Source organism: Amblyomma mixtum, chromosome 1 (genome assembly GCF_055824585.1).
Source record: "Amblyomma mixtum isolate Tamu chromosome 1, ASM5582458v1, whole genome shotgun sequence".
Taxonomy (NCBI): Eukaryota; Metazoa; Arthropoda; class Arachnida; order Ixodida; family Ixodidae; genus Amblyomma; species Amblyomma mixtum.
The window spans coordinates 20396293-20423766 of NC_143012.1; the positions used below are offsets into that span (position 1 = coordinate 20396293).

The following is a 27474-nucleotide window of genomic DNA, read 5'->3' on the forward strand; positions in this document are numbered from 1 at the left end:
AAAATCAATGACGGATGAAAAGGGATGTGTTGGTTGTAAAACGAGGTAAAAAACTTGTTTCTGAGTGTTTCAAGTTCTATGCATGAGATTAAAATATCAGTTACTGTGATTTCATCTCTGCATTTTTCACAGAAGAGGTTTCCACGAGCTTAAAGAGGTCGAATGTGTGAAAGCTGTGGGTAAAGCATGCAAAGTTTACCAAGCTAGCACTTAAAACATAACTGCTGAATAAGGCTGCGGTGGCATTCAGACTTCTCCGCAGCACACAGCGGCAGCCAAGGAGGCCGATGACGACGTCCTCTACAGCAGTAGTACGTTTCTAAAGCAGAAACATTTGCTTGGTGGAAGAAAACTAAAGCCGCCGAAGGCGAAAGCTGCAATCCATTGTTTGGCAGCATCAGATGATGCATGGCACGGAGTGGGTGAAGGCAGCAGAAATTATGAACGTCATAAACAATGATGTCATCATCTAGTTTCTCTGCCTTCCTCCTATGCTGTGAGGAGAAGACTGAAAATCTTCGTATCTTTAATTGGCGATTATGTCACCACTTTGAATGCTAATGAAAAACAACTTGGTATGCTTAACTCACGAGTTTTGTACGTTCGAACTCTTTTATCTCATCAGGTTCTCAAAAAAGCATTTCAGACAACCTCTCATAGCCTGAATTGTACTTTGGCATGAAAAAAATCGAGCACCACTTTACCGTTGACTGTATTGTCCCAACACTTGTGTTCATGCTCTCAGTCATCTGACCTCAGTGCCCCAATGTGGCAACACCAAAACGCTTTACTAGCAGGTAAAAATGTTGATCGTACCGCAGTTTTACTATGCCCTGCAATGGACCAACTGTCGAAGTGTGCAAAGAACAGAGGGCCCCACCAGGGGGCGCTCACCTCTGCAGATGTGGTGGTGCTGGCGATGTCACCCTCCGACTGCTGCGGAGAAGTGTCCCGACTGGGTAGGCTAGGGGTGGGCGGAGGAGGCGGCCTAGGGGGCGCATTCCGCGAAAAGTGGCCTGCACAATGATGACAAACATCCGTTACAGTGTACCAGCCTCTGCATAACAAGGCAGCAATGCACAGGTTGTGAGAAACACTGTCACATAAAGCTTCCTAACAAAAGTGCGCAAGTGAATTAAATTTCTTCTTCACTGTTTTTCTCATATCAGTTTCAAAAGACAGCCGGCAGCTGTGGCAGCTCAAATGAGTTGGGGTCGTCACATATGCACACAAAAACAGCAAAATAATCACTGCTTTATCATTTTAATTGGCTTCACCTGAGATGGAATGACAAGAGATGGAATGAAAACCAACAAAAATGCAGCTAAACTTTCGCAGTTTTTGTTAGGTCTCATGTGACCTCAACTCATCTGTGATGTCACAGCTGCCATTTATTTGCCTTTTGAAACTGAAACTGAAAGAACATGAGGAAAGAAATTCAATAATATATGAAATTACACAATGAATTACAAACTGCTCAGAAAGAACAAGCAACCAAAGCATGGTGTTCTTAGAGTTTCAAGACATGAGCACCTGGGTACCACTCACCGATGCAGGCCTCGAGCTCCTCATCAGTGCTGAACAGGACTGCAGCACTGGTCTCCAGGTGTTCCAGGTCGGCCCACAGGCCATTGGTGAGCCGCTGGCTGGGAGTCTCACCCACCCGCACATCCAGGGAGAGCATGAAGCCCTCGGGGTACCGGTCCGGTTCCTCAATGCCGTCCAGCTCGTGCCTGCAATGCCGTACCACGCGAAACACAAGAACTGCTGCAACCCAATGGCAGGAACACAGGGAACGTGTGTTGGACACGAAGCAATAGGCCCACTGTGAACCACAAAGCGCAGTCATTGTCACTTCTATAAATGTACTTCACGGGCAAAAGTTGGTGTAATAAAGTGTTTTGGAGAGGACAGTTCAGTGCCATCTGAACCTGCTGGGGAGTCTGGCTAATGCGGCTCAATCCCAGCTAGCTAAGGCATTTAAATGTAACAGCCCCTCTATTAAAAAATAATTGAAAATATCCACTTTGATCAGCAGCTAATTTTTTTAATTCGCATTTACCTCAAAGCCAAAGACTTAATGTTTGCTTGCAACCGACAGTAATACACTTACAGGTTGCGCTGCAAACAAGGTGTCCATATGGCATACCAAGATGTCATCAAGCTTTAATTACTTCATTTACGGTCAGCAGTTCTGTCCTCTAATCTTCAATTCAATTCCTCCAAAGCAGAGTCATTCTGAAATTGCTTAGGACTGCATCACCAAAAAAAAAAACTGCAGTGTTAATGATACCGCTCATTAAAAGCATTTTTTTTTTTCTACTCTTTCATGCCACTGCTTTTATCCTTAAAGCTACCACCATGAAGCCCCTTTTGGAGTCTGGTCTACATGCTGGGGCTCACCTACAAAACGTCAGTTGGGTAGTGCCGGGCGCCACAAACCCGGAATACAGCTGGACTTGGCAGATCTTGATTGGCATCACCTGGAAGACCATGGGTTCCATTAAGAGACTTGCTAAAGAAGGCCATGTTTAAATAAAGATACAGCAATTTAATGATGCTGTGTCATGCACAGAGTCTTCCATCTAAAAGAAGCCCCAGACTCCAATGACTACTGAAACAACATTGGCCTATTATTTTTTCCATGGTAACACAACTAACCTTTCCAAACGATGACCGAGCGTGGTAGACTGCGACTGTGATGTCTCCCGCTGCTCCAACGTTCAGTGGAATGGTCAGCTGCTTCTCTGCATAGTTGTGGTGGCTATGCAATGTCGGATGGTGCACAAAAGAGAAAAGGCAGACAGAGACAGTTAGCCAGTAAAGACAAAATTCTCCACAGTACTCCCGAACTATAGCTCGTGAAATGTGCACAGTTAGTTTACGCATTTAAATTACAAATTGCTTTTCTATAACGGATCTTTTCAGGCTTCTTTGAGGGCTTCTTAGTACAACAAGAAATGCAACAAAACTTGGGGTGAATTTACATCGGTCGGCATAAAGTCTGCATGAGCAAGAACTCACAAACAAAATGTCTGGATAGAAGGTATTGAATTAGGTTTGGTTTCTGGGGTTTAACGTCCCAAAGCGACTAAGGCTATGAGAGACGCCGTAGTGGAGGGCTCCGGAAATTTGGACCACCTGGGGTTCTTTAACGTGCACTGACATCGCACAGTACACGGGCCTCTAGAATTTCTCCTCCAAAGAAATTCTAGCCGCCGCGGCCGGGATCGAACCCGCGTCTTTCGGGACAGCAGCCGAGCACCGTAACCGCTGAGCCACCGCGACGGCGGTATTGAATTAAGCTACAGTCCTTGACTAACAATGCTAGTCGTAATTAGAATGAATACCTCACTCCACTGCTCGCCAACGAAGTCCCACTTCCTCAACTTTCTCAACTAGAAAAGCAAAACTTCAGACAATGTTTCCAATCCCTCAACTAACATTCAGCCTTTGAAAGAGACTTTTCGAGGACAATAGGCCAAGCCTCGAAAATGTTACGATGCAAGTTGGTTACTCAAAACCCCAGAATTAGTGTCAGTGTTAACACATTTAAGCAAACTCATTCGCTTAATAGACTGCACTTTCAAAAAAGCAGCCAATGCACAAAACAAGCTTAACATCATCAGGACGAGTGAATCACCACGAGAAACTATCACTCACGCAATCCGTTCATACTCCTGGCACGTGCTGTGTACCCGCTCTTCACCAACGTAGATCTCCACAAACGGCCGGCACCCGTCCCTGCAAAAGAAGCACAGAACAGAGACAAAGATAACCTAAATGCACTACTTACATCACTTAACGTAACTATCTTTAACAGCCCAATGAGCCCATCAGGCCCCATCCCTGCCACAGAGAGAACAGAGCATTGCAACTAGTCTAGCACAGGCTTTGATACAAGCTTCATGACCCCACCGTGTTTTCAAAGTCACTGACAGGTAAAAGATGAAGTACTTTTGATGAAATAAGGCTTCAATTCACAGTAAATTTAGAAGTTTATCTTTTATTTTAAACTCTGACTTGTGCGCCCAGAAGGGGTCAAATTAAAGGATCTCCACTTTACTACTACAGCTGCAGAAAGGAGAGAAGGATTTTCAACCCTCCTGATGCACCACCTCTCAAGCTGTAATAGTACAGATAACCGATGGTCGTTAACGGTCGTTAATGGTAACGGACTGAGTACCAAGAGAAGGTAAGTGTAGCAGGGGGCGGCAGAAAGTTAGCTGGGCGGATGAGATTAAGACAGGGTTAATTGGAAAGATATGGGAGAGGCCTTGGCCCTGCACTGGTCGTATTCCTTTCCTTTATTTGTTCCTCAGACAGAGTCTACGAGGAGGCCAAGGCTAAAGGCTAATGTTCCTCAGACAGAGTCTACGAGGAGGCTAAGGCTAAAGGCTAAGAGCCTCACAAGGTCTTGGCCCCTTGTACAAGCTCTTGCATCGTTGCACAGAGATAAAACTTCGGTCAGACATCACTGAACAGAACTCAGGTAAAACTTCGGTCAGTAGTAGGCTGACGATGATGGCAATGATGATGAAGAAGAGGAACTCACCTGAGCTTGGTGAACAGGGGCACAGGCTTGAGGGTGAGCGCCACGATGTTTAACGGAAACCGGTGGGGAAGCACCTGGTGGTTCTGGGAGACCATCTGCGACATGTACTGGATGTACCTGCCAACAACACCGAGGGCACACCTTAGTACACACAGATCCCGAGGTACGGATAAGCGCGAGCTCTGAAGCAGCTTGTGTTTCCAACAAAAAAGCCGTGTAGGCCACACACTGCCTACTGAATTCCAGAAGAGGGCAAATACGGGCCTGGTTGGTACATTTGTGGAGAACTGGATAAAACAGCGCAACGGACGAGACAAGAGGAGGACAAACACCAGCACTGACGGGACAGATATGCTGCCTCGCCTGTAGCAATAAACTATTTGGTTGTTAGTCAGCGCTGGTGTTTGTCCTTCTCTTGTCTCGTCCATTGCGCTGTTTTATCCAATGCCTACTAAACACATTGGAGGAATGTTGAAAATTCTGACGCTAACTTCGCTAAATTCTGATGCTAAAGTTTATAACTCATGGTTCCAAAACAAGCAAGCCAAAACACACACTCACTGCAGCTATACCAGAGCTATCATAAAACAGAAAGGTATAGATACTTTTAAAACTGATTTTAAGGGTTCATTTTGCATGGCTAGCCTGATTTATTTCTATAGATGGTTTTTCAGATTCTAGCTCATTTTACTGCATCTACATTTGTGGGCACTGTGCCTATTATACAACGATTTTGCAGTGCCCTGAAGGGAATACATGTAACGCATTAACTTATTTTAATTGTACCACTACTGATGTCAATTCACTTGGCTTTCCAGAGGGCAACGCACCTGATTTGGGAGGGACAGAGTGTGACGGGACAGCGGCGCACTGCAAACATCTGCAGGGCCTCCTCGGGGCTGTCAAACAGGTGGCAGAACACCAGGAACGCCGACACCAGCACTGCTGACGAGCCCTTGCCATCCTGCAGCCAGTCAACAGAGAAGAGGAACGGCAGGACAGCAAGATGACAGATTTAAATGCAGTCAGCACACAGCTCATAGCATTTCTTTCGAGATACAACATTAAAAACAAATTAGCACAGGAGCAGCCAATGACTGTCAAGAGGGACTCAAACCTCCTAAAAGCAGTCCAGAAAGCTGCCTCACACTAACAGCCATAAGTCGCACGTGCAGAGTGCAAGCCATTGGCAAAACTATCGCAGGCCAGACTGTATTGCCAGACTGTATTGTTGTGCGCTCATGCCTTCGAACTAATGCAGGTTCCACTGGGAATGTCAGCGGTACCACTGAATAGAGCAAAGTTACTTCAGGGGTCATTTTTGGTGAAATCACAAGAGATACTGAACTCAATGGCCTTATTTGAATCCACAAAAAGAAAAATCAGCTAGAATGGAAGCTTGGGCAAGTTGGTGACGGTTCACTTGCCACATAGCGCTAAACAGACACGGACACAGGATGCGCTCGTTCTGTTTGTCTCCTTGTGTCCGTGTCTGTTTAGTGCTATGTGGCAAGTGAAAAATCGGCTGCTTACTCAGGGAAATATTGTTTAAGCAGAACCACACATGGTTTGGAAACTGAATGAAAGGGGAATCCGAAATACTTCGCAGTGGCAGCAATTTCGTTGCAGCAGCATTCATTGCAGCAGGGTTTGATAGCAACTATAAAACAAGCAGTTTGCCATTCGCAGAAAAACTAAACGAAGATATGAACATTTTCTAGTGAAGAAGCACAACAAGTTCTAAAAAGGCATGCGTGTAACACTGCTGTGCCAAGCTAGAGGGCGCCGCTTTCCTGCCCCGCTCACTCACGAGGCAGTGGACGACGCAGAGGTTCCGGGCGTCCTGGCTCAGGTAGGCCAGCATGGAGCGGCACAGGTTGAAGAGGGTGTGCAGGGGCGGGGCCTTGCGCGCCAGCCAGCCCCGCTCTGTGACCTTGCAGTCGAATTTGGCCGACGAGTAGGCGCGCCCCGACACGTTGTAGATGGCGTAGTGGCCCCGGTGCCGGGCGTCCAGCAGTGCCCGCACGTCCTCCACGTGGTTGCGGTACGCCGACTCCAGCCCCTCCGCCGGGTACGACATAACTGCGTGCGGGGCAACCATTACACCAGGAAGGCGCATCATAAGATTACAGCCATGGTACAGAAAGCTTAAGAAAGATTAAGAAGTTTGAGGGGATACGGTGGCCGCAACTGGCAAAGGACAGGGTTAATTGTGGAGACACAATTGTGGGCTGATGATGATGATGACGACGACAGAAAGCTAACTTTGTGGCAAACCGTAAGTGCTCACATTCACCTCGATAAATGGCAACAAAACACAAGGCAATAGGAAGGAGGCAAAAGGTCGCACATCGGCTTGGAAATCAAGCTTGAGAGGAAAGAGACCACATAAAATCATGGACAGAAGATTGCAGGATGAGAGTTCAGGTAAAAATTTACACCTTCGCGGTCAGGCAAACCAGTTGGCCGAAAAGTTGGGAAACCTGAAGGGACAGGCGTGCTCCGTCCACTGCAAAGAGCCCTTGCTGTTTGGTAGCGAGGCAACACAAATTCTTTTGTTTTTCTGCAAACTTTCATCTTGAAAACTTCAGTCCACGACTGCATATGCCTGTGCCCCACAAAAGAAAACACAAGGTAGGTAGCCACTGTTACCCCAGACCCAATGATGACACTTCTGCCTGTTCTGTTCAAGCGGTAAAGTAGAACTTGTTGACAATACTGCAGTAGTCCAGTTTCAGCCTCTGCCACCAACACCAGACTGCTGACAAGGTACAACTCAGTGTTCAAACCATTTTGGGGAGGAAGGTCCGTGGAGATATGTACACGCATATCTCCCCATCCCGTATATGGCGGCCACACTTGGTCATCCCAAAACAACTAGATGTGCGCTGCCAGAGGAATTGCAAGAGGAGGGCCTGTACACCCCCCCCCCCGGCCTTTCATGCTTCCACGGCGCCTCCCATCTTTCCGTTTTGAGCCGGAGAGACCTCTCAACAGGCCTGGAGGAGCTCCTTTCTCCCGAGGATCTCTGGTCTTTTGCAGGAGCCGTGCATGTGCACGAATCAGATATCTGCCAATGAGACCCAACACCGTCACTGAATCGCCTGGCCATCATGCGCAACTGACCGCCACAGGCCATGAGTGCAGAGCTGTGCGAGGCAAGCTGAAACCACCTCTCCCCTTCGCATACTCCCTCCCTGTTGTGGTTTTTCACACGGTACACATGCCAAACACTCTCTTGCTAGCTATGGTGGCGGTTTGTTGTGTTGCGAGTAACCTGCTCAAGAGCAATAAATACTCCTTCAAGTAGAAGGCCCATGTCTGTCCCATCTGGCCCAAACCTGCCATGGTGGCGACTTATCGCACCGCTAGTTGGGGGTCACTGCTCTGATTGTTAATACTGGGGCACAGCTGCTGGAAGCGACTAGTACCGCATCTAGCATTACTACAAGAATAACCTCTACAGGGCAAACAGTCCTTATTAAACAGTAAAAAAATGCATAGAAGACAAAGTAGGTGAAATGTTTAGGGGAATCCCCCAAGGTGGAGTAGACTTGTAATCAGGGAGTAATTACTCATTGACATCCACCCGAGCGCAGCCATACGGCTACAAAGGAAAGCTGTACAGCTTTCTCAGAAACTTCGTAGTTAAAGAAAAATTCGTCCTGGTCCGGGGATCGAACCTGGGACCACTGCTTCACCAGAGCAGTCGCTCTACCAATTGAGCTAACCGGGACGGCAAGCTTATGGTAGGGCGAGAGCGAATTGATCAATAACTCGAACCGTGTTATAAGAGCGACTGCTCCGGTGAAGCGGTGGTCCCGGGTTCGATCCCCGGACCAGGACGAATTTTTCTTTAACTACGAAGTTTCTGAGAAAGCTATATAGCTTTCCTTTGTAGCCGTATGGCTGCGCTCGGGTAGATGCCAATGAGTAATTACTCCCTTATTACAAATCTACTCCACCTTGGGGGATTCCCCTAAACATTTGACCAACACGGTTCCCACTTCGAGTTATTGATCAATTCGCTCTCGCCCTACCATAAGCTTGCCGTCCCAGTTAGCTCAATTGGTAGAGCGACTGCTCCGGTCAAGCGGTGGTCCCGGGTTCGATCCCCAGACCAGGACGAATTTTTCTTTAACTACGAAGTTTCTGAGAAAGCTGTATAGCTTTCCTCTGAAGCCGTATGGCTTTGCTCGGGTGGATGCCAATGAGTAATTACTCCCTTATTATAGAAGACAAAGTAACGGCAGAAATATGTCAACATGTTAATAGCAGCATAGCTAACTACAACAAATATAAAAGGACACCAGAATATGCTCATTATTGGCACAAATACTTCCGCCCACTCGACAGCTGAATTTGCGTACTTGAACATGAGAGCATGACAGTCATGTTCTCAGTACAGTGGGTTAACTTAGTGTTTATGACCACTCTGAGCACGGAAGAATAGGGCTGGGAGCATTCACAGCACACTGGAGTGATGCATCACAGGAACAGATTTTTATGAAAAACACAATGTGCGACATCTTCCTGCAAGGTAGTGAGTGTAGCAGGTGTGGGTAGTAACAGCTATGTGGTCAAACCTGCCATAAATGACGGAAATGCTCTTGAAGTACTCATAAATCTTCAATGCTAACTAACTACCGTTTCAGCACAATAAGTCAGTCACATTGAAAACTACCGTATTTTCAGCACAAGTGCATTATGTGACTCACCAGCGATTCGGCTTGTGATGTAGTTGAAGTCCAAATCAGCCTTGCCCATTGTCCTGAAAAAAAGAGAAGGCGGAGGCAGCAGTGAATAAACAAAGGAGACAATCATGCCACACACTATACACAAGGAGCCATCACTTAGGGAGCCAAATTTGAAATTTTAGGATAAGTCCTAAGCACATTATTAAAAAGAAACACATTGAAAGAATCAAAGGGGTCACCACAGGGCTGCCAATTATGGACGGGAGGGGCATCGATCGCAAGTCCTCACGTGCAAAACAAGTGCCAAAATTTTGTTCCCTATAGTAATGAATGTGCGACACCAAGGGCAAAGGAAGTGTCTCCGCATAAAGCTTCAAGGAAAATTTTAAGACGCACTTCAACACCACAGAGAAGGCAAGGAGGGCACAAAAGGGTGTGACTCACTGCTGGGCGATGTGCATGACCTTGGAAGAGGTGTCGCCGAGGCGCTTGAGCAGGCTACCCGCGCCACCACGCAGGGACGTCAGGAGGCCTGCACTGCCCCAGCCCCCTTCCGCCGGCGGAGGGGCAGCCACCGCCACCGATGCGGGCGCTCCCACGTTCCCGTGGACGTTGAGGGTCGGCGGAGGCGGCCGGCTTGGTGGGGCTGCTGGTCGCAACAACGACGGGGATGAGAAATTTCCTTGGAATTCAACTTGAAACTTATCAAATCATTAAAATAAAACTCGATTAACGTAGATGATCAGGGTTACCGTATTTTCCGGTGTATAAGAAGCGGGCTTTTTTTCAAAAATCTTGCTGGTGCGTCCTATACAAGGGTACGTCTTATATGCGAATTTTTCGTTTTTTTTTTTTTTTGCGAGTTCAGAAATTACTCAGGTTTAGTTTCAAGCTTTCTTTACCGAAAAAATATCACTAGCAATGATGCGGTTGTAACACGGTTAATACTTCAGTACGGGGACCGCCGTGCGCAACTTTTTTTAGGTGAACTTTATCATGAAACGACGGGGATGACAACTTCCGGGATCACAAACACACCACCGTTTCGGAGGCCCCAAGCAAAAGTAATGTGAAATGCCAAAAGATGACGATAATCACGCTTCTCGTCATTGTCAAGACAAGCTAGGACAAGCCGGCGTTCTTATTTTAGCCACCCTTGCAACTTTGTTTGCTCCATGTACGTAGTGCGAAGAGAATGTTTCAGTCTCGTTGCCACCAGAAATGGGCGAACTTTTTGATAGCGCATCCGAAGGTGAAGACTTCCAAGGTTTTAAGTAGAAATAAAATGTTCTTATGGACATATGGGAGAGTTTTTTCGTTTTTTTCTTTCTTTTTTTCTAGAACGTGGGCAGGAATGGCGTGTGTGTTGCCTTTTTCGACCACTTAGCGTTGCTTAAGAATTTCTCACAGGTACGGTGAATTTTGTGATGGTCGCGCAAGCGTGTTTAATTGATCCTCACTAGCCTAACTGGGTAAACTGGGGTGCTTCTTATATAAGGGTGCGTCTTATATACCAACTTTTTCAATTACAGCCTGCATATATGGCGGGTGCGTCTTATACAAGGGTGCGTCTTATACACCGGAAAATACGGTAAATGAGCTTAAACTTGGTCAAAAATTTGAGAAATGAGGCTGGCAAACACGTTTCTTCTGGTGATTTCCCTCCTCACTGGTGACATGAGTGTAATCAAGCTAGGTGTCAGGGGTCTCGATAAGTCCGCTGCAAAACAAGTGGGTGTATTCTTAAGTTGCAAACATCACAGATATTAAAATGAAATTGGGAAACACGCAGTTCAAACTCCCTCCTCCTCTGTCTTTTGGTGACCTTGTTTTAGCAATAAGATAGTGATGGTACTAAATGCAAGCACATTTCAACTTTGAAGCCCTTCCCTTACAGTTCGAGGCAACCTCCAAAAAACGGAGCTGTTTTGATCCTTATCAATGGAGTATTTATCACACTTTATTAAGTTTTAGGTACAAAAAGAAAGAAGAAGGATAGTAAAAATCACACTTCACTTATGAGCTATAACTTTTGCAAATGGACAGCAAGCACTGACACAGCTTAACGGCCCAGCCACCAAAAATTAAGCTCTTCAGTGAACCGGTCAGGCTGAAAAGTTCGAAGCTTGCCTTACTAAACAGCAGATGGCCACAAAGAAGCTGTCAACTAATGGCTGCCATTACAGAAGAATGTTTTGCCGAACTAGAACTAGTCCGCTCAAGATCTCGCACAGGTGTGCACATCAATGTTCGGATTGAGAGCATAGAAAAAAAAACACACTTGTAAAAGAGAAAAAAAAAGTGAGTGAAGCCTTAGCTGCATCCAAAGCTCAGCATGAGTTGACAGGCTCTAAGGAGCAACAGCAACACAAAGACGATAACCAAGATCATTATTTCTTATACCCTGGCTCTATTCATTGCCTTCTTCAAGCGATGCAATGAGAAGACAAGAAACAGACAGATGACAACAGACACGCTGGCTATCCTCCCAATCAGTGCGTCCACCACATCGATGAGTGCATCTGTCATTCTCCTTGTACTAGTCACCTGTGTGCTTTGCTCAAAGGAAAACGCAGTACAAAGCTACCCATTCTATCTGTAGTGCCAAAGAAAAAACAGACAGTGCCACGCAGAGAAAGCAATCCTCTTAACAATAAGCAAATACCCTCCGAGGTTTCAAATGGCACCGAAAATTACACCGAGACATGCAAAGCCAAGAAACAGTGAGTCAGCACGGAAGCCACGGCCAGTGTTGCCGGCAATTTGGCCACAACCCACCAGAAGTGGAGTTTGGTACGCCATGGTGCTGCTGCTGCTGCTGCTGCTGTGCCACACTGGCGTCGCCCTGGGACGCCACTGGGTTCGCACCGCGCAGTCCCGGCGCGTCCTCGAGCCGCACATTCTTGGCCTCGCCCATCTCCTGCAACCGCTCCACCACGTCGACGATGGTCGGCCGTGACGTCGGGTTCACTTGGAGCATGCCCCCTGCATGTGAGCAACATTACATTACGCGAGGAAAAAGCACACTCTACTCACACCTGCTTCTATAGAACCACAGGGGCCCCCATCTTTGCAGGATCAGCAAAACCTGTAAAGCTTTCAAAAGGCGTCCACGTCTTGACTCCTTCCTAATAAAAAACTATGCTCTGCTCACTGTGCTCATAACCCCTCATTAATTTTACTGCATATTATACTGTGTTTTATCACTACGCTCGTAACCACTTCCCTGCCTGATGCCTATGGCCATACAAACAAGCTAACAAAGAAACAAAACAAATATGTGAAATAAATACTTTTCAGGACAGAGAGTTTGGAATAAGATCCTTAGACCTAGTCATGAAGTCAATTTTGTTGGCTGTAATTTAATATTTAATTCTGGGTTTTTAGCATTTTGTGTGCTATTGCAAAAAAAAAAACTGCTCCTGCGATTCCCAAGTGCTTTATTGCATAAATCTGGTGTTTTGATGTTACAGTACTGAACCATTGTGATACTTTATACTTGATTCATTCCTACAAAAAAAAAAAAAAAGCGGCATATACACAGCCCCTCAAAAAAAAAAAAAGAGGCAAATTCAATAATAATGGCTCGATGTAAAACGAAGTATGCAGTTACACAGTATGATTACCCAAAAATAAAGCGAGATAAGAAATGATGGGGTTGAGACGTGGATGGATTTAAGTGTTCGGGGAAACAAAAAAAAAAGAACTCAAAAAGAAACCACAGGCTCCCTGGAACCGTCTGAGAAACCACGCTCTAACTGAATTTAAGCAAAGCAATGCACACGAATGATTTTACCATGAGGACACAGAGGAAATAAAAAGTACAAGAAGCAGGAACTAAGACCGCTCACTTCCTCTATGAAAGCAGCATGATCAAAAGATAAGCACACACGTGCAATAGCTTAAAAAACTCAAACAAGGCCAGCACTTCCTTTGTTCTTGTATGTTATTATAAGAGCACTTCAAAATGCAGCACTGCAGAATTTCAACACTGTAAACACCAAGACTGAGCAAGATGGGCTCAGCACTCTTACAGCTGAAAAACAACATATAGAATGCATACAAAGCCTTCACAAGCAGTTTCTTCCACAAAATGTCGAAGAACTCGTAATCATAACAAGCAAACTTAAAAGGTATATTTAGAGCCAAGCAAAGAATTTACCTGCACCAACATTACAGCACCCAGAAGGTCATACAATGCTTACAGCAGTCAAAAAGCTATCCAGGGGTTAAGTCAGGAATTTCAAAAGATCCGTAGCCTTAACATGACGAGAACACATTTGTTGCTCATCACCTGCAGTCAGGTCCTCCAACATAACATCCTACTCTTGACCAGCCAAGACTAATTAAAAATAATAAATTTAATACTAGTTACAAATAGTTACAAAGAAAGGAAAGGTGCAGTAACTGTCTCGATCTCAGTGGACACCTCAACAGTAGTTTGAGGGAAGCTGGGAGTAAAAGAAGGAAGAAAGGTGCAGTACTGGAGAGCTGCAGGCTAATTTTGACTGGCTCAGGTATTTTACCCCACTGATATCGCATATGGACACCTTTCTGCATTTTGCCTCCATGGAACTGTGGCCAGCGTAGTCAGGATTTGGTCCTATGTCCTTATGTTCAGCAGCCAAACACTGTAACCACTCAGCCACCACGGTGGCAGGTTAGACAAGCAAGTAATGAAAGACCCCACCTGAAAACACCTTGGTCACCACCACAGGGTACGCTCCACAGAGATTCCAGCCCACACAACACGTACACCAGGAGATCATGCTAGCAAGTTCTTCGAGGACCCTATCAATCATGGCGATTCGCAGGAAGATCTAAATATGGGCGCGACCAAAGAAGCGAGGCCGAGGACGCGCAGCGCAGATCAGCACGTCCGTGCCACCTAACCACTAGTTGCAAGATGGCAGCTGCGCGAGGAGACATGCAGAAGAGAGGCAACTAACGGAAACTGCACTTTACCCACTTTTTTTTTCATGCACCACTGCACAAGGCCGTCACATGACCGAGCTCGCAGGTTGCGCAACCGGTAAAAGTCGCTCCGCGTACCGGCGGCCTCACAACAACCACTGCAGTGACGTCTTCAAACTTGGATGCACGAAACTTCAAAGTTGCTGTTGCATGCGGCAAATGAAGTGGACCAGAAAAGAAAGAAAGGGCTAGATCTACAAAATGGCAGAGTGGTAGCACAATGGCCAACTTGCATCCTTGTTCGCTGTAATGTGAACCACCTCAGCCACGGTGTCAGCTTTCAACAGTGCTGCATGCAATTATGGGAGGAGCATGCCTATACAACACACCAAGCGGATGACAAGCCTACTGGCAGAACAAAGAAAAAGAATGCAGACAGAGGCCTGACAGGCCAGCAAGGAGCAACTATGAGGTTAAAAAAACAAACAAACAAAAAGGCATCATCTGGCAGCTGACCGGGGCAAAAAAAAAAAAGCCCATGTGAATAAAAAGAGGAAGGAACAAATGACAGGAGCGAAGTGACGTGAAGCAGCAGATGACACCTGCACGTGGCTTTTGGAAAGGAACGCACCAAAACTAACTGCAGAAGGTCCATGCGAAAAGGAAAACAAACTTGTCACAATGACATGTTCTTGATGCGGCTATGAAGCAACTACAAAGAGTTAAAAAAAAAAAATCTAGGCTTCTCATCCTTTTCCAGAGTGAAGTGAGTGAGAGCTCTACTACACTCGACTGCTGAAAGAGGGCGTGCAATCTGACTAGCAGTGCACAACCACACAAGGCATTGTCAATGACGTGCAATCTTACTGGACAAGGTGCAGACTCTGATCCTATTTCTCTGGTTAGCAGTGAAGTCAGTAACTTTTCAGTCACGGCATGCCATGCTAACAAAGGAGAACTAACTATATGCCACAAACTGCAGAAAAACCTTCCTTAAGAAGTGGTAGTCACAAAACAAACTGATGATGAGGTGCTCGGTGGCGATACTCACGTATGAGGTCGTGGAGGATGTCAAAGTGGGTGTTTCCGGGTGGAATGCTGTAGTTGGCGTTCAGGATGCGGAGCTTGGACGAGTCCGGGAACGGGTGCTCACGGAAGCACAGCAGGAAGAGGACGCAGCCCAGAGCCTGCCAACGAGCGGCACACAAGGTAAGATGGGCCGCAGTTGCTTCCGCGACTCAAGGCCAGTTTCCTCAAAAACTAAACCTTGAATGATTTACAAGCATATCTTTTCCAGTCAATGTTCAGTAATTCGCAGATCAGTGGAACCGAAAATATGTTCTAAATACGTGGAGTTCCAAATCAGGGTAGGCATTTTATTCACCTCTGATGCTGACAAGGAGAAACACATAAACCAGCAGTTCAAATTAAGAAATTTTGAATTAACCACATCATCCACAGTAACTCAGTCATTCTGATGAATTAGATGCCCATGCAAACATCGGGAATGTCATTAAAAATGCAGATCTAATAATATTGTTCTCATATTTACTAGTTGTCTATCAGTTCACCCTTGTCCTGTCATCTGGTTTAGTTCTGCCAAAACATCTGCCTTATTCTCAAGAGTATCTGCCTTAATCTCAATAGTATCTCCCTTGTTCCCACTGTGTCTGCCTTATTCCCAATTATCAGCCAAATCACACCCACTGCGGAAGAAAGGCCCCTATCACTGATACCCACTTAGCCCAGGATTAGATAATGTTACACAAGTTGGCAAATTCAGAGCGACAAAGTAGTCACTGTCATGCTAAAGCAAGCCCTGTAGGAGGCCTAACTTTGATGGCGATGACAGCAGTTGCAAAAAATGACCTCATACCAAAATAAAAGAGATTTAGCCCAAAGCATATATGCAGAGCATGGCATATAAATCGTGCTTGTTTAGAAGCAAACCACCTCATCCCTGCACGATGTTCTGCAACTGAAAACTTCATACAAATATCAGCTAAGGTTTTTCTACAGTAAACCTCAGGAGAAGAAACACTCTTTAGAAGCAGTCATCAAAAACTTTACTTCCTTGCACCTAACAGTCCTATACCAACTAGCAAAGTAAATGATCCCTATGAACGACAAGTCAGTTGTTTGTGAGAGGTACCCATCTTACTGACACTTGTGTTCAAAGATGTGCACAGCAGAATTGCACCTCATAACTGATGATGACAATGACGAAGTTTATCTTTGTTGTCCATCTTCACAAGGTTCTCAACCCTATCAGGCACTGCTCCCTATTTCTGATCAGATAATAACATTTCCTGGATAAACAGTTGATGCAGGCCTCAAGAAAGCCAACTTGCTAGTTTTACAGTGCAAAACACCAGCCATTTATGTTCCATACAGGCTTGCACAAAATGTGGTATAAAGTGTCACAATGGTTCAGAACTGTAACGTCAAAATAGGTACCAGATTTAGCCAATAAAGCACTCAAGAATCACAGGATAAGTTGTTGTTTTTTTTTCAATAGCACACAAAATGCTAAAAACCCAGATTAAATTATATTAACTCATAGCTGACAAAAACGTCTTCATGACTAGACCAAAGGATCTTCTTCCAAACTCACTGTCTTGAAAAGTATTTATTCGTATTTATTTAACACATTTGTTTGTTTCTTTGTTAGCTTGTCTGTATGGCCGTAGAAATCAGGAAGGGGAGTGGTTATGAGCACAGTTATAAAACAGAGTATAATATGCAGTAAAATTAATAATGTCAGAGCAGCTTCTTATCACATACTATAATCTAATGTGCTCATTAGCTAACAGAAAAAATTTTCACAGTTGCTATATGAAAAACATTAAAGGTGCACTGAAGAGGAATCTGAACTCGTCGTTTTGCCGCGGGAACTCAATCTACACGTTCCGAGCATTCTTAGAAACTTCGATTTATTGCCCTGTGTGGCCGATTTCCCTAATTAAATCGAATTAACGCCTGACTCCCGCCTTTTCTTTTTTTAATTCTACCTCGTACGGTGGGCGGAGTCGACCAACGCGGGGAGTGCCTTTCACCCAGTCCCGTGGCGGCTTGCCACTCTGCCATCGGTGGAGTAATACGTAGTAGTCCGTAGAAGCAAATAGTCCGCGCGTATTTTTATTTCTGCGGGCTTATTTTGCGGTTATATTATCTGCAAATGAAACTATTTATTCGCGGAAACCTAAAAAACAAAACGAAGCGAAAGCAAAGCCTCCATGGGGCTGGCTGAAAGGCACCCCCCCGTGGGTCGACTCCGCCCACCGTACGAGGCAGAATTAAAAAAAAAAAGGCGGGAGCCGGGCGTTAATTCGATTTAATTAGAGAAATCGGCCACACAGGGCAATAAGTCGCAGTTTCTAAGAATGCTCGGAACGTGTAGATCGAGTTCCCGCGGCAAAAAGACGAGTTCAGATTCCTCTTCAGTGCACCTTTAAATTCATTTTAAAGGAGAAATCACCACTAGCAGCAGCACACTCCCAAAAAGATGCGAGTTCACAACGTACAGCAATGCATACTTAGAACCTGAGAGGGAATCTCCGCGAAAAAGAAAAAGGTCCTACAGCAGTTGAAAGCAGCAGTATCTGTAACTGCCAGGGCTGAGAGAAGCCCTCACCAGGCAGCTAGCGAAACCAGAAGTCAGCGAGGCATGAAGGAAGGTCGCATGCCTTTGTCCAACACCTGTCACTCCCGTTTTGACTGCCAAATTTTAAAGTGCCCAAAAGGAAACTAAAAAACAACACCTCCACTTGCCACAGCCTATCATTTTAGCAGCAACGTGTGCGTTCTTTGGACACTTTCCGTTACTACTTTCTAGTACTATTACTTCAAGTCTCTCGTGCATTATGGGAGTTTGAAGGAAGGTAAAAGAATTCCAGCCATTTACACATATAGTGGGTCACTCCAGGTCCAAACACTGCAAATAGTTCAATTTAGTCTGATATTCTATCATATAACCCATCTCAAACACCCCAAGAAGAGACTAATAATTTATGATGTGAAAACATGACGTGAAAACAAATTATTCATCATGAGACAGAGAATATTCATTACTTTCAATAAATCGGGACCATATACGAGGGGGTACCCAAAAGAAACCGGACTAAATTTTTTGGTCGGCAAAGCTTCTGTGGTACCGCGTTTTGCCACTAGGAGCGCATAGAACGAACATTCCTGAGTCAGTAAGCCGAGTGCCGTCGTTAAAAGGAGGTCAGACTAGTTTAGGCAGAGTTTTAGAGTGACGACTCTGTTGTGTGAATGTCATTTTTGCAATGGCTGATTTTCGTGAACAGCGTGCGCCGGTGAAATTCTGATTTTTGCTCGGAAAAAGTTGAATGGAAACTCTTTAACTATATTAAGAAAGACGTACAAGGACGATGCTATGGGGACAACTCAAGTGTTCCTGAATCGAATCCTGAATAAAAGCAAAAATCATGCCAATGGAAAACTTCAAATTCACCTCGCCTCAAGAAAGCTCGTCAGGTGAAACCAAACCTCAAAACAATGCTGATTTGTTTTTTCGACGTGAGAGAAGTCGTCCATTGAGAATTTTTTTCGCAGGGTCAGTTAGCCAGGCTTTCTACTTGGATGTTTTGAAAAGACTGGGCAACAGTGTGCGGTGGAAGCGGCCAGATTTGTGGCGGTCGGGTGACTGGTTTTTCCATCATGGCAACGCCCCTGCTCACACAGCCCTGTCTCTACGACAATTTTGGACCAAAAATGGCATGACCCCTATTCCTCAACCCTCATACTCTCCCGACCTTGCCCCATGCTACTTTCTTTGTTTCCTAGAATGAAAAAATAGGTGAATGGAAAGCGTTTCGCTGATGTTGCTGAGGTGAAGAAAAAAACGACGGAGGCACTGTCAAGCATCACAAAAGACGAATTTAAACAATGTTTTGAAAAATAGAATGAAAGATTCGACAAGCGTATCATTGCAAGTGGGGAATACTTTGAAGGAGATTGAAGGTCTGTGCTTAGAATGTGAACAAATAAGTTCAAACAAAAATAAGTCCGGTTTCTTTTGGGTACCCCCTCGTAGCATCAGCCTTTTAAACACCTGCAAAAACTCTTCGCGTCAGTAAGTGCAGGTATTTAAACACTGTTAAAACGAAGAGTGCACCATGAGATTCTGATTTCGTAATCTCGCAAAAGCTGCCAAGCTAAGAGCATCAATAACCAAGAGCACGGGTAACTCAAATCCCAGCGCAAGAAAAAAAAAAAGAAGCTCTGACATCACTCACCCAGATGTCCATGGCCTCATTGATGACGTAGTTGTTGTACGTGTCCAACACTTCCGGCGGCCGGTACATCGGAGTTGTGTTCTTGCACATCTGGTGGGGCAAGTGAGGAGTGAGAGGGAAAAGAAAAAGACGCTGAGCACAAGGCAAACACTTCAATCGCCTGAAACCAATCACTGTACGCACTGAAATAAGCATACTCTTCACTCAAAGGCTCAAATGTTGGGACATCGTGAAAACCAAGCCAGTGACACTATTCTTTCCATGCGCCCACATCTGTGCTCTTTCTATGAGAACAAATATTTTGCTACACCGAGCTAAGCCGGCTGATACTACTGCTTAAACGTTCTCGTCCCAAAATGATTTATCAGGGAAGGAAAGGCACAATAACTTCTCACTTCGGTGGACACCTAAGCCATGCCTTAAGGGAAAGGATGAGCTAAAGGGATGAAAGGAGGAAAAGAAGAGTAGCTGTCGTGGAAGGCTCCAGATTAATTTCGGAGACACTATGCAGCCTTTCATTTACCTGCTCAACCCAAGTCACCCCAAGTGACTTCACCACATTTTCATCAATCCAACTTTATCAATCGATCCCATTTGTCATGAAAGATAACAGCAATCCCGTTATACTCTTTAACCACATCCCACACAGGTCATCAGCAATGTTTCGGGCACTTTCAACTCATGTGTCCCACCTTTACCCCAAGGTTAGGCAAGGTTATGTTATGTTATGAAGAAATGGAAGATAAAGTAACTGGCTCCATCTAGTGGAGAACATCTCAACTGCATTGAGAAAAAGGGGTTAAGGGAATAGAATGGGAGAAGTGAGAAAGAAATGCGGGCTGGCACCATACATAGTCTGGAATAAGCATGGATCAATCCAGCCCAATTTTTACCCCAAAGTGACAGCAGCACCAGCAGTTCCAACATGAAAGCAAAGTTCCGTAACAACATTCCATAGCAACGTTCCGTAGCAACGTTCCATGCCCACACACCTCGTCCTCGATGAGGCTCCGCTGAATGGCCGTCCAGTAGCTGTCGGGCTTGTAGGACTTGGTTGTCGAGCTGCCAAAGTCGCATAGCTTGATGGTGCCCTTGGAGCTTAGCAAGAGGTTCTCAATCTGCACAAAACACACGACAGCAGCCGAGGCTAAGACGAAACAATCCTACAATAGACTCCTGCTTCCAACTATAATCCTTGGAGCAGGTTTTTTCACATGGACAACACTCTTGCAAAGTCAAACGAAAGTTCAGTCAACCAGAGTTGCAGAGCTGAGATCTTTCACATTAGTAGATGCAGAAGACTGATTCCACTAAACGCGAAAGTCCATGAACACAGGTTGTGCAACAGTTTGAATGCCAATAGCACAGTGATGACAGACAGCCCTAAGTCCTGCTGCTCTGTCCTTAAGCAAATGTGAAGTGCACAGTTGGCACCGAATCACCCAGAGCACTAGTGAGCACAGCTGGAGTGCATAATCAAGCCACATGTACATTACCTTAGGTGGCCACAATCTGGTGACGTCAATTCCCCCCAGCCAATGGAAATGTGCCAGTATGGTTAGATCGCTTCCCTCCATCCAGCCCATAGGCAAATTGTATGACCGAAGGCACTTTCTGGCCCCATGGGGCTTCTAATGCAAAAAAAAAAAATGCATTGAAAAAGTTGCAGCTCGACAAGCTATTACGTCTCACAATGTCCTTCAACAATGTGGCATCATTGGTCGTATAAGAAGGGAATGGATACAAAAAACTAAGCCACAATTCACGGTGTAATGATGAACGAAATTTCAATTACACAAAAACTAATTATGAAGACAAATTAAAAGCACCAACAATACAAACACAGTTTTAATACGAAATGCAAAGCATGAAGTGAACACGAAATTTGAGATATCTGTGTCGCTACTCACTGCAGCATTAGAAACACGCAAGGGGTGACACGTGGGTGCAGAAACAGATGTGGTGCACAAAAAAAAAACCACAATATACTGCCAACTTGTGCTATTAATAATAATAATAATAAAAACACTGTAACCAGTAGCAATGAACACACTTAAACAGGGTGTAAAAAGGCAAGGAACATACAGAGAAGTGGCAACGCTGTTCTGACCTTGAGGTCGCGGTGGATGATGGGCGGACTCTGCGAGTGCATGTGGCGGACCGCGCTGCATGTCTGGTAGAAGATCTGCAACACCTGGCTGAGGCTGAGGTGGGTCGTGCGTTGCTGCAGTATGTCCACCAGGGGGCCACCTGAAGAAATTACGGCAGGAGCGTTAGCCACTTCACTGGTTTCAAAGACATGACGCATGCTTTTGATATGACCATACAGGACTCCACACAAAGACCATGAACATCAATGAATATTCAGAAGAAAAGGGAAGGACACACTCCATACTGAAACTTCCGACAATAGCAAACTATGTTGCAAGAAATAGGCTACTTGTCTCAAAGTTTCACTCGGTAGAATGGCGGCTAACATCTGCCCAGGCTAGTCTACAACAGCTGTGTCTTACCGGTACTCAACTAAGGGGCAGAAACGTCGAGGCTAACAAAGAGGGTTCAGCTTAAGTTAAGGACAACGCAGCGAGCTATGGAAAGAAAAATGATAGGTGTAACGTCAAGAGATCAAAAGCGGGCAGAGAGGGTGAGGGAACAAACGTGTGTTAATGACATCCTAGTCGAAATCAAGAGGAAGAAATGGGCTTGGGCAGGGCATGTAATGCGAAGGCAAGATAACCGGTGGTCCTTAAGGGTAAAGGAATGGATTCCAAGAGAAGGCAAATGTAGCAGGGGCGGCAGAAAGTTAGGTGGGCGGATGAGATTAAGCAATTTGCGGGAATATAGTGGCCGCAACTGGCGAAGGACAGGGTTAGAGAGACATGGGAGAGGCCATGATGATGATGATCTGCTCAGCCTCCAAAATGCATACTTAGCTATAGCGAACTTAAACTTTGTGCAAAATTAGCTGATGCTGTAAAAGAAAAGGTGCAGTTGTCTTTCACTAACCTGGGCAGAGCTCTGTGAGGAGAAGGTATTCCGACTTGCCATGACCCGACTGGCCCTTTTCTATGGATGCAGCTGCAATGAAGTCTATCACATTTGGGTGACCTGAAAGCTTTTTCTGGAGGCAGCAACAGTCAAGGTCCATAATGATGAGCAAACAAGGTTCACTGACGAATGCAAGCCTTCCAGAATTGCTCCGTCGGCAGAATGATTAAAACCTGTGCGTACAGTCTGAATCAATTTGAATGCAAACCCTTTAGGCTTAACCCATCCAAAACAAAGTGCTCTAACGGTCTTTATTTTGCATGAAGGCCCAACAAAACACATATCAATAGGTAGTCCTTTGCTTTCCCTTTACTGTACTATCACTGTTAAAAGCAAGTAACTTTCATTACAGGAAGTGTGTACTTGTGGCTGGCACAGAACCAATCACTTCCATACTGATTATGACTGTATACATACTCGCATAAAAGATGAACTCTAATGTGGATGCAAACGTTACTTTGGACACAAACTTTTTCTTAATATCATCCTATGTTCCAAATGCGATCTTCCACATTTTCAGGAACTTTACGGCAAAAAAAGTGCATTCATTGGACAAGGAAGTATGGTATCCTATAATGCATACAGTAAAACTACACAAAAAAAAATCAAGGTCACTGCAGCGAATCACACAACACAGACCAGCCTGTCCAGAAAAATGTAGAAAGAAACCCTTTACAGGTAAATTTGCGCAGCAGTCGCAAAAATGCCAGTTTACTATGCCAGTTTACTATACCCCGCATCATTATCGAAGGCGAACTTGCATACTTCCTTGCAATTCGTGTATCTAATCGGTTCAGCCTCTACAAATTTCTTTGCAATTCTACCTCTGCTTTTGTCAGCAAGTTCTCATGTCGTAAGCAGCAAAAAGGAGCTCAAATCATGCATGTAAAGCTTTAGCAGAAGCCGATATGGAACTTATTACTGAAGGCTAACTTATTAGAAAAGCTGTCACGACAGACAGCTCCTTCGATAATTCCGTACTATAGCAAACTGGCATTTTCCGGTGACACAAGGTGAACACTCAAGGTTTGTTGCTGTTTCTGCAATTCAGTCAGCATCGATTGTGGAGGGCATACTGTGGTGCCTTTTTCTTTTTCATATCTCTTTCCCATCTGCACTGCAAGACCTCTTCTAGTAGCGCCGCAAAAACAATTTTGGCTAGCTGCAGAAAGGCAACTGTAGTGATGGTGCTTTTCCAGAAAAACTCAAGTTTTCGGTGTGTTTCCCAAATGCTGGTTTGGTTTGGTTTGGTTTGGTTTATTGGGGTTTAACGTCCCAAAGCAACTCAGGCTATGAGGGACGCCATAGTGAAGGGCTCCGGAAATTTCGACCACCTGGGGTTCTTTAACGCGCACTGACACCGCACAGCACACGGGCCTCAAGAATTTCGCCTCCATCGAAATTCAGCCGCCGTAGCTGGGATCGAACCCGCGTATTTCGGGTCAGCAGCCGAACGCCGTAACCACTGAGCCACCGCAGCAAATGCAAGAACAAAAAAGCAGCTATGATGAGCTTTGAATACAAAAAGAGCTGGTTACGATCAGGCCATGTTATGCACCAACAAGCATGACAGGTTCTTCTTCTAGTAGCGCTCTAATAATTAGAATAACATTTTATTATTACATCCTTCTTAATTACACCACCATCACAGATCACAACAATTCACGGTCATCCAGAAGCGCAAAAAGTTTTATAAGGTTTGGTTTTGGTTTTATGGGGTTTAACGTCCCAAAGCGACTAAGGCTATGAGAGACGCCGTAGTGGAGGGCTCCGGAAATTTCGACCACCTGGGGTTCTTTAACGTGCACTGACATCGCACAGTACACGGGCCTCTAGAATTTCTCCTCCAAAGAAATTCTAGCCGCCGCGGCCGGGATCGAACCCGCGTCTTTTGGGTCAGCAGCCGAGCACCATAACCACTGAGCAACCGCGGCGGCAGTTTTTTAAGGTTAAACAATGCCATGACACCCAACGGAATACCATACACTAGAACTGCAAAAGCACCAAGTCCTTTGGAAATAATGTTCCAACCTAAAGTTCCAGAGCTTGCAGCTCAACATTTCTTCCACTCCTTTCAAAGGATTTAAACTTTTTTTTTTTGCAAAAGAAAGCAACAGCTAGTCTGGTTCACGACAGCAAAGACGACACGTGCTAGAACTTCATCCATTCATTCACATACTCAAACTAGACGACTACACAGACATCCCCTCACAAATCCAGCAAAGGATACGAGGACGTTGACTTCCTGCAGGATGGATCTGCTCGCTTCCTCATCTCCGGCAAACATTCGCTGCGAAAGGAAAAGCATCGCAGGGTTGTGACATAAGCAACAGGAAACAAGTGGGCGCCATCTGTTAACAGAGTGACACACCACTTCCTTTTACTTTCGACATCTTCAGATGGAGTCAGGGAGAAGAGGAAGTCGAAGGGCACAGGAAGCGCTTAATTGGCTAAGGTCGAGCGAGAGCACAAATCCGGGTCATTACCTTCAGTGCATATTCCCTGTTCGTTGCCAAGTCTTGCGCCGCGAACACGAAGCCAAACCCTCCTGCAAAGACGCAACAAAGTATTCGAAAGGACTCGTCAGAAAAATGCAAATTCTCGCCAGAATTGGTCAAGCAACAGTGGACAACCAGAAACTTTCACGAACATCTCTCAGGATCCCCCTCCACCGATGAGAAGTTATAGAAGCCACTTACCACCACTTTGCAAACCCAGTTAGCTAAACTGAACCTAAAAAGCTTCCATCCAACTCACCCCTTTAATTGTCTTCAATCAAGTGATCTTTCAATCATCGCCATTAACAAGCCTTCGGTTTGGTGCCGGAATGGGAAGGCACCATTTTAATCTCATGGTCGTTTTTATCACGCGTCATTTATTAAATGACTTTTTTTTCACATAATTCTTCTCACGCCACGTAGAAGAGACGTTGGTGCTTTTCATGACCCTTAGTGTTTGTTCAGCAAACGAAAGATGATTTCAATAGCAAAAAACCAGGCGTTAAACTTTGAATATCTTCAACGACACTCCGTTTCAAACTCGTGACATTGGTGACGATGCCTGGCATCAGGGTTTGCTTCCTATATTTTTCAAGCCAGGCTATGATTTTTTTCTTCCTTGTGCAACAACACTAAAGATAAATATCCAGCTGCATAGCGCCTCGTTTTTGTCTTGTTTTTCTATTTAACCAGAAGCCTGCCTCCGTGTCACCACTCAGCTCTCATGGAAATGGCCTGTCGCCATGCAAGCATATATTTTTTTACTGTTTCCTAGTTTATAAAGTTTCCGTTTCTAGTCAAAGTTGCTTCTACAGGCTTAGAAAGTGGCAATTCATGAATCTTGGCAAACTTTAATTTTTTCTCAGGGTCTCATTGATGTGGCAACAGTGACTGAGCACCTGCATATGCCAGTGCTATCTTTATTTTTGCTTCTAATGAGAATTGTTTTAGGCCATTTATAAGTAGACATTACTGAGTAATACACTTATTAATGCACCACTCAATCAAATTCAATGCAGTTGCTACACCACAGCAAAAAGTTTGTATGCATCTGGATCTGCAGGTTCTCACGCAAGAGAAGTTGGTGCCCAAAATGTTAGTAGAGGTAGCTTCCTCATGTAATTAGGCCAATTACCAAGAACCTTCTACTCTTCATCCTTGTAACCAACACAAAATTTTAACAGTAAGCTCCAGATGTTTGTAAGTAAGCTCCAGATGTTTGTAAAAAAAAAAAAAAAAGTTCTGCAAAATCACACAAAAATACCACACTAATTTCAGTACAGGCCAGCCACAAATTTAATTTCACCGTTAAGTTAGGAGCCAGATGAGAGCAAGAAAAATATTAGCGCGCATTCAACAGAAGAAACCGCACTTCAATGGAGGCAAAGTGCGAAAATTACAAAAGAAACTCTTACTAACATTTTGTGCACCTTAGAAAACCCCGAGGTGACCGAAGTTAATCTGCAGTTCTCCATTACAGTCAACGTCAAGATAGAAAAGTACCTCTAGCTAAAAAAGTTACGAGAATGACCACTGTCAGTGAGTCGTAAAACTGGCTTGTTTGATGGGCTTATGGGGTTAACATCCCAAAGCAATTGAGACTATAAGGGACGCCGTAGAGAAAAGCTTTGGATAATTTCGACCACCAGGGGTTCTTTAACATGCACTGACATCGTACAGTAAACAAGCCTCTATCATTTCGCCTTCATCGAAATACAACCGACGAGGGCGGGGGGTCAAACCCTCATCTTCCGCGTCACCAGCCAAGCACCATAACCACTGAGCAACTGCAGCGACAAAAACTGGCTTGTGTCAACATGCAAGCAAAGCCATTCAACCACCTGACAGGTCATTGTCAAATCTGATGCAATATCAAACAGCTATCTGCCAAGCTTCCTGCAAGATGAGAACACAAAGGCAGTTTATATCACTGCACTCAAGAGCTCAACAACCGTCACAGAATAAGCCCACTTCGCTGAGATGCACTCCTAAGCCAGGCAGTGATAATATTCAACCTGGACATTTGATTATCAAAGAAGGTCGTGGGCCAAAAGTTGCTTCCCTGATAAGAAGAGTGCCCCAGTGTACAGAAAAGAGTGTGGTAACAAAGCACCGCGAGACGGGATAATCCATACTGATTAGATGAGAAATGTTTTCCATGCTTGCTCCAAACGAACCATGAAGACATAACTGAAACACAAAATAAAAATAGTACTGCCCGCAAACTGCGAAAGAAAGCCGAGGGGGAAGATGGGTGTAAGTGGACCACACATGCTGGGCTAGTCTGCATATCTTCTACCATTAAGTGCAATATAAGACAAAACAGCAGGATGTGTAATGATTAAAACTCAAGAAAAAAAAAACATGTTACATCAGGCTAGTTAAAATGTTCCTTGAGGGTACATTCTTTCAGGAGATTTAAAGTAATTCAACGAGTGTACGAAGGGGGGCTAGTTGGTAATGCATGAACTTAGAACGAAAACCACGCAAAGGACGATACA

The 27474-nt window shown here is 44.9% G+C and overlaps 1 protein-coding gene across 3 annotated transcripts in view; it reads right to left on the bottom strand.

Moving 5' to 3' along the window:
* aux (cyclin-G-associated kinase) overlaps positions 1-27474 on the bottom strand; it is a 49883-nt gene that overhangs the window by 17788 nt on the left and 4621 nt on the right. The window contains exons 2-19 of one of the 3 annotated variants that reach the window (XM_089545093.1): positions 24962-25023; positions 24706-24765; positions 22434-22548; positions 21538-21677; positions 20420-20545; positions 19428-19517; positions 15218-15353; positions 12031-12237; positions 9697-9898; positions 9274-9326; positions 6366-6637; positions 5386-5519; positions 4556-4672; positions 3664-3744; positions 2662-2764; positions 2404-2483; positions 1549-1733; positions 895-1016 (exon numbers count right to left, since the gene is read on the bottom strand). In XM_089545093.1, the coding sequence (XP_089401219.1) occupies positions 895-1016; positions 1549-1733; positions 2404-2483; positions 2662-2764; positions 3664-3744; positions 4556-4672; positions 5386-5519; positions 6366-6637; positions 9274-9326; positions 9697-9898; positions 12031-12237; positions 15218-15353; positions 19428-19517; positions 20420-20545; positions 21538-21677; positions 22434-22548; positions 24706-24765; positions 24962-25023 (2285 nt within the window). Of the gene's footprint in view, positions 1-894; positions 1017-1548; positions 1734-2403; positions 2484-2661; positions 2765-3663; positions 3745-4555; positions 4673-5385; positions 5520-6365; positions 6638-9273; positions 9327-9696; positions 9902-12030; positions 12238-13942; positions 14155-15217; positions 15354-19427; positions 19518-20419; positions 20546-21537; positions 21678-22433; positions 22549-24705; positions 24766-24961; positions 25024-27474 lie in introns of those variants that run through there. The other 2 variants (XM_089545084.1, XM_089545102.1) reach the window with 2 other exon arrangements.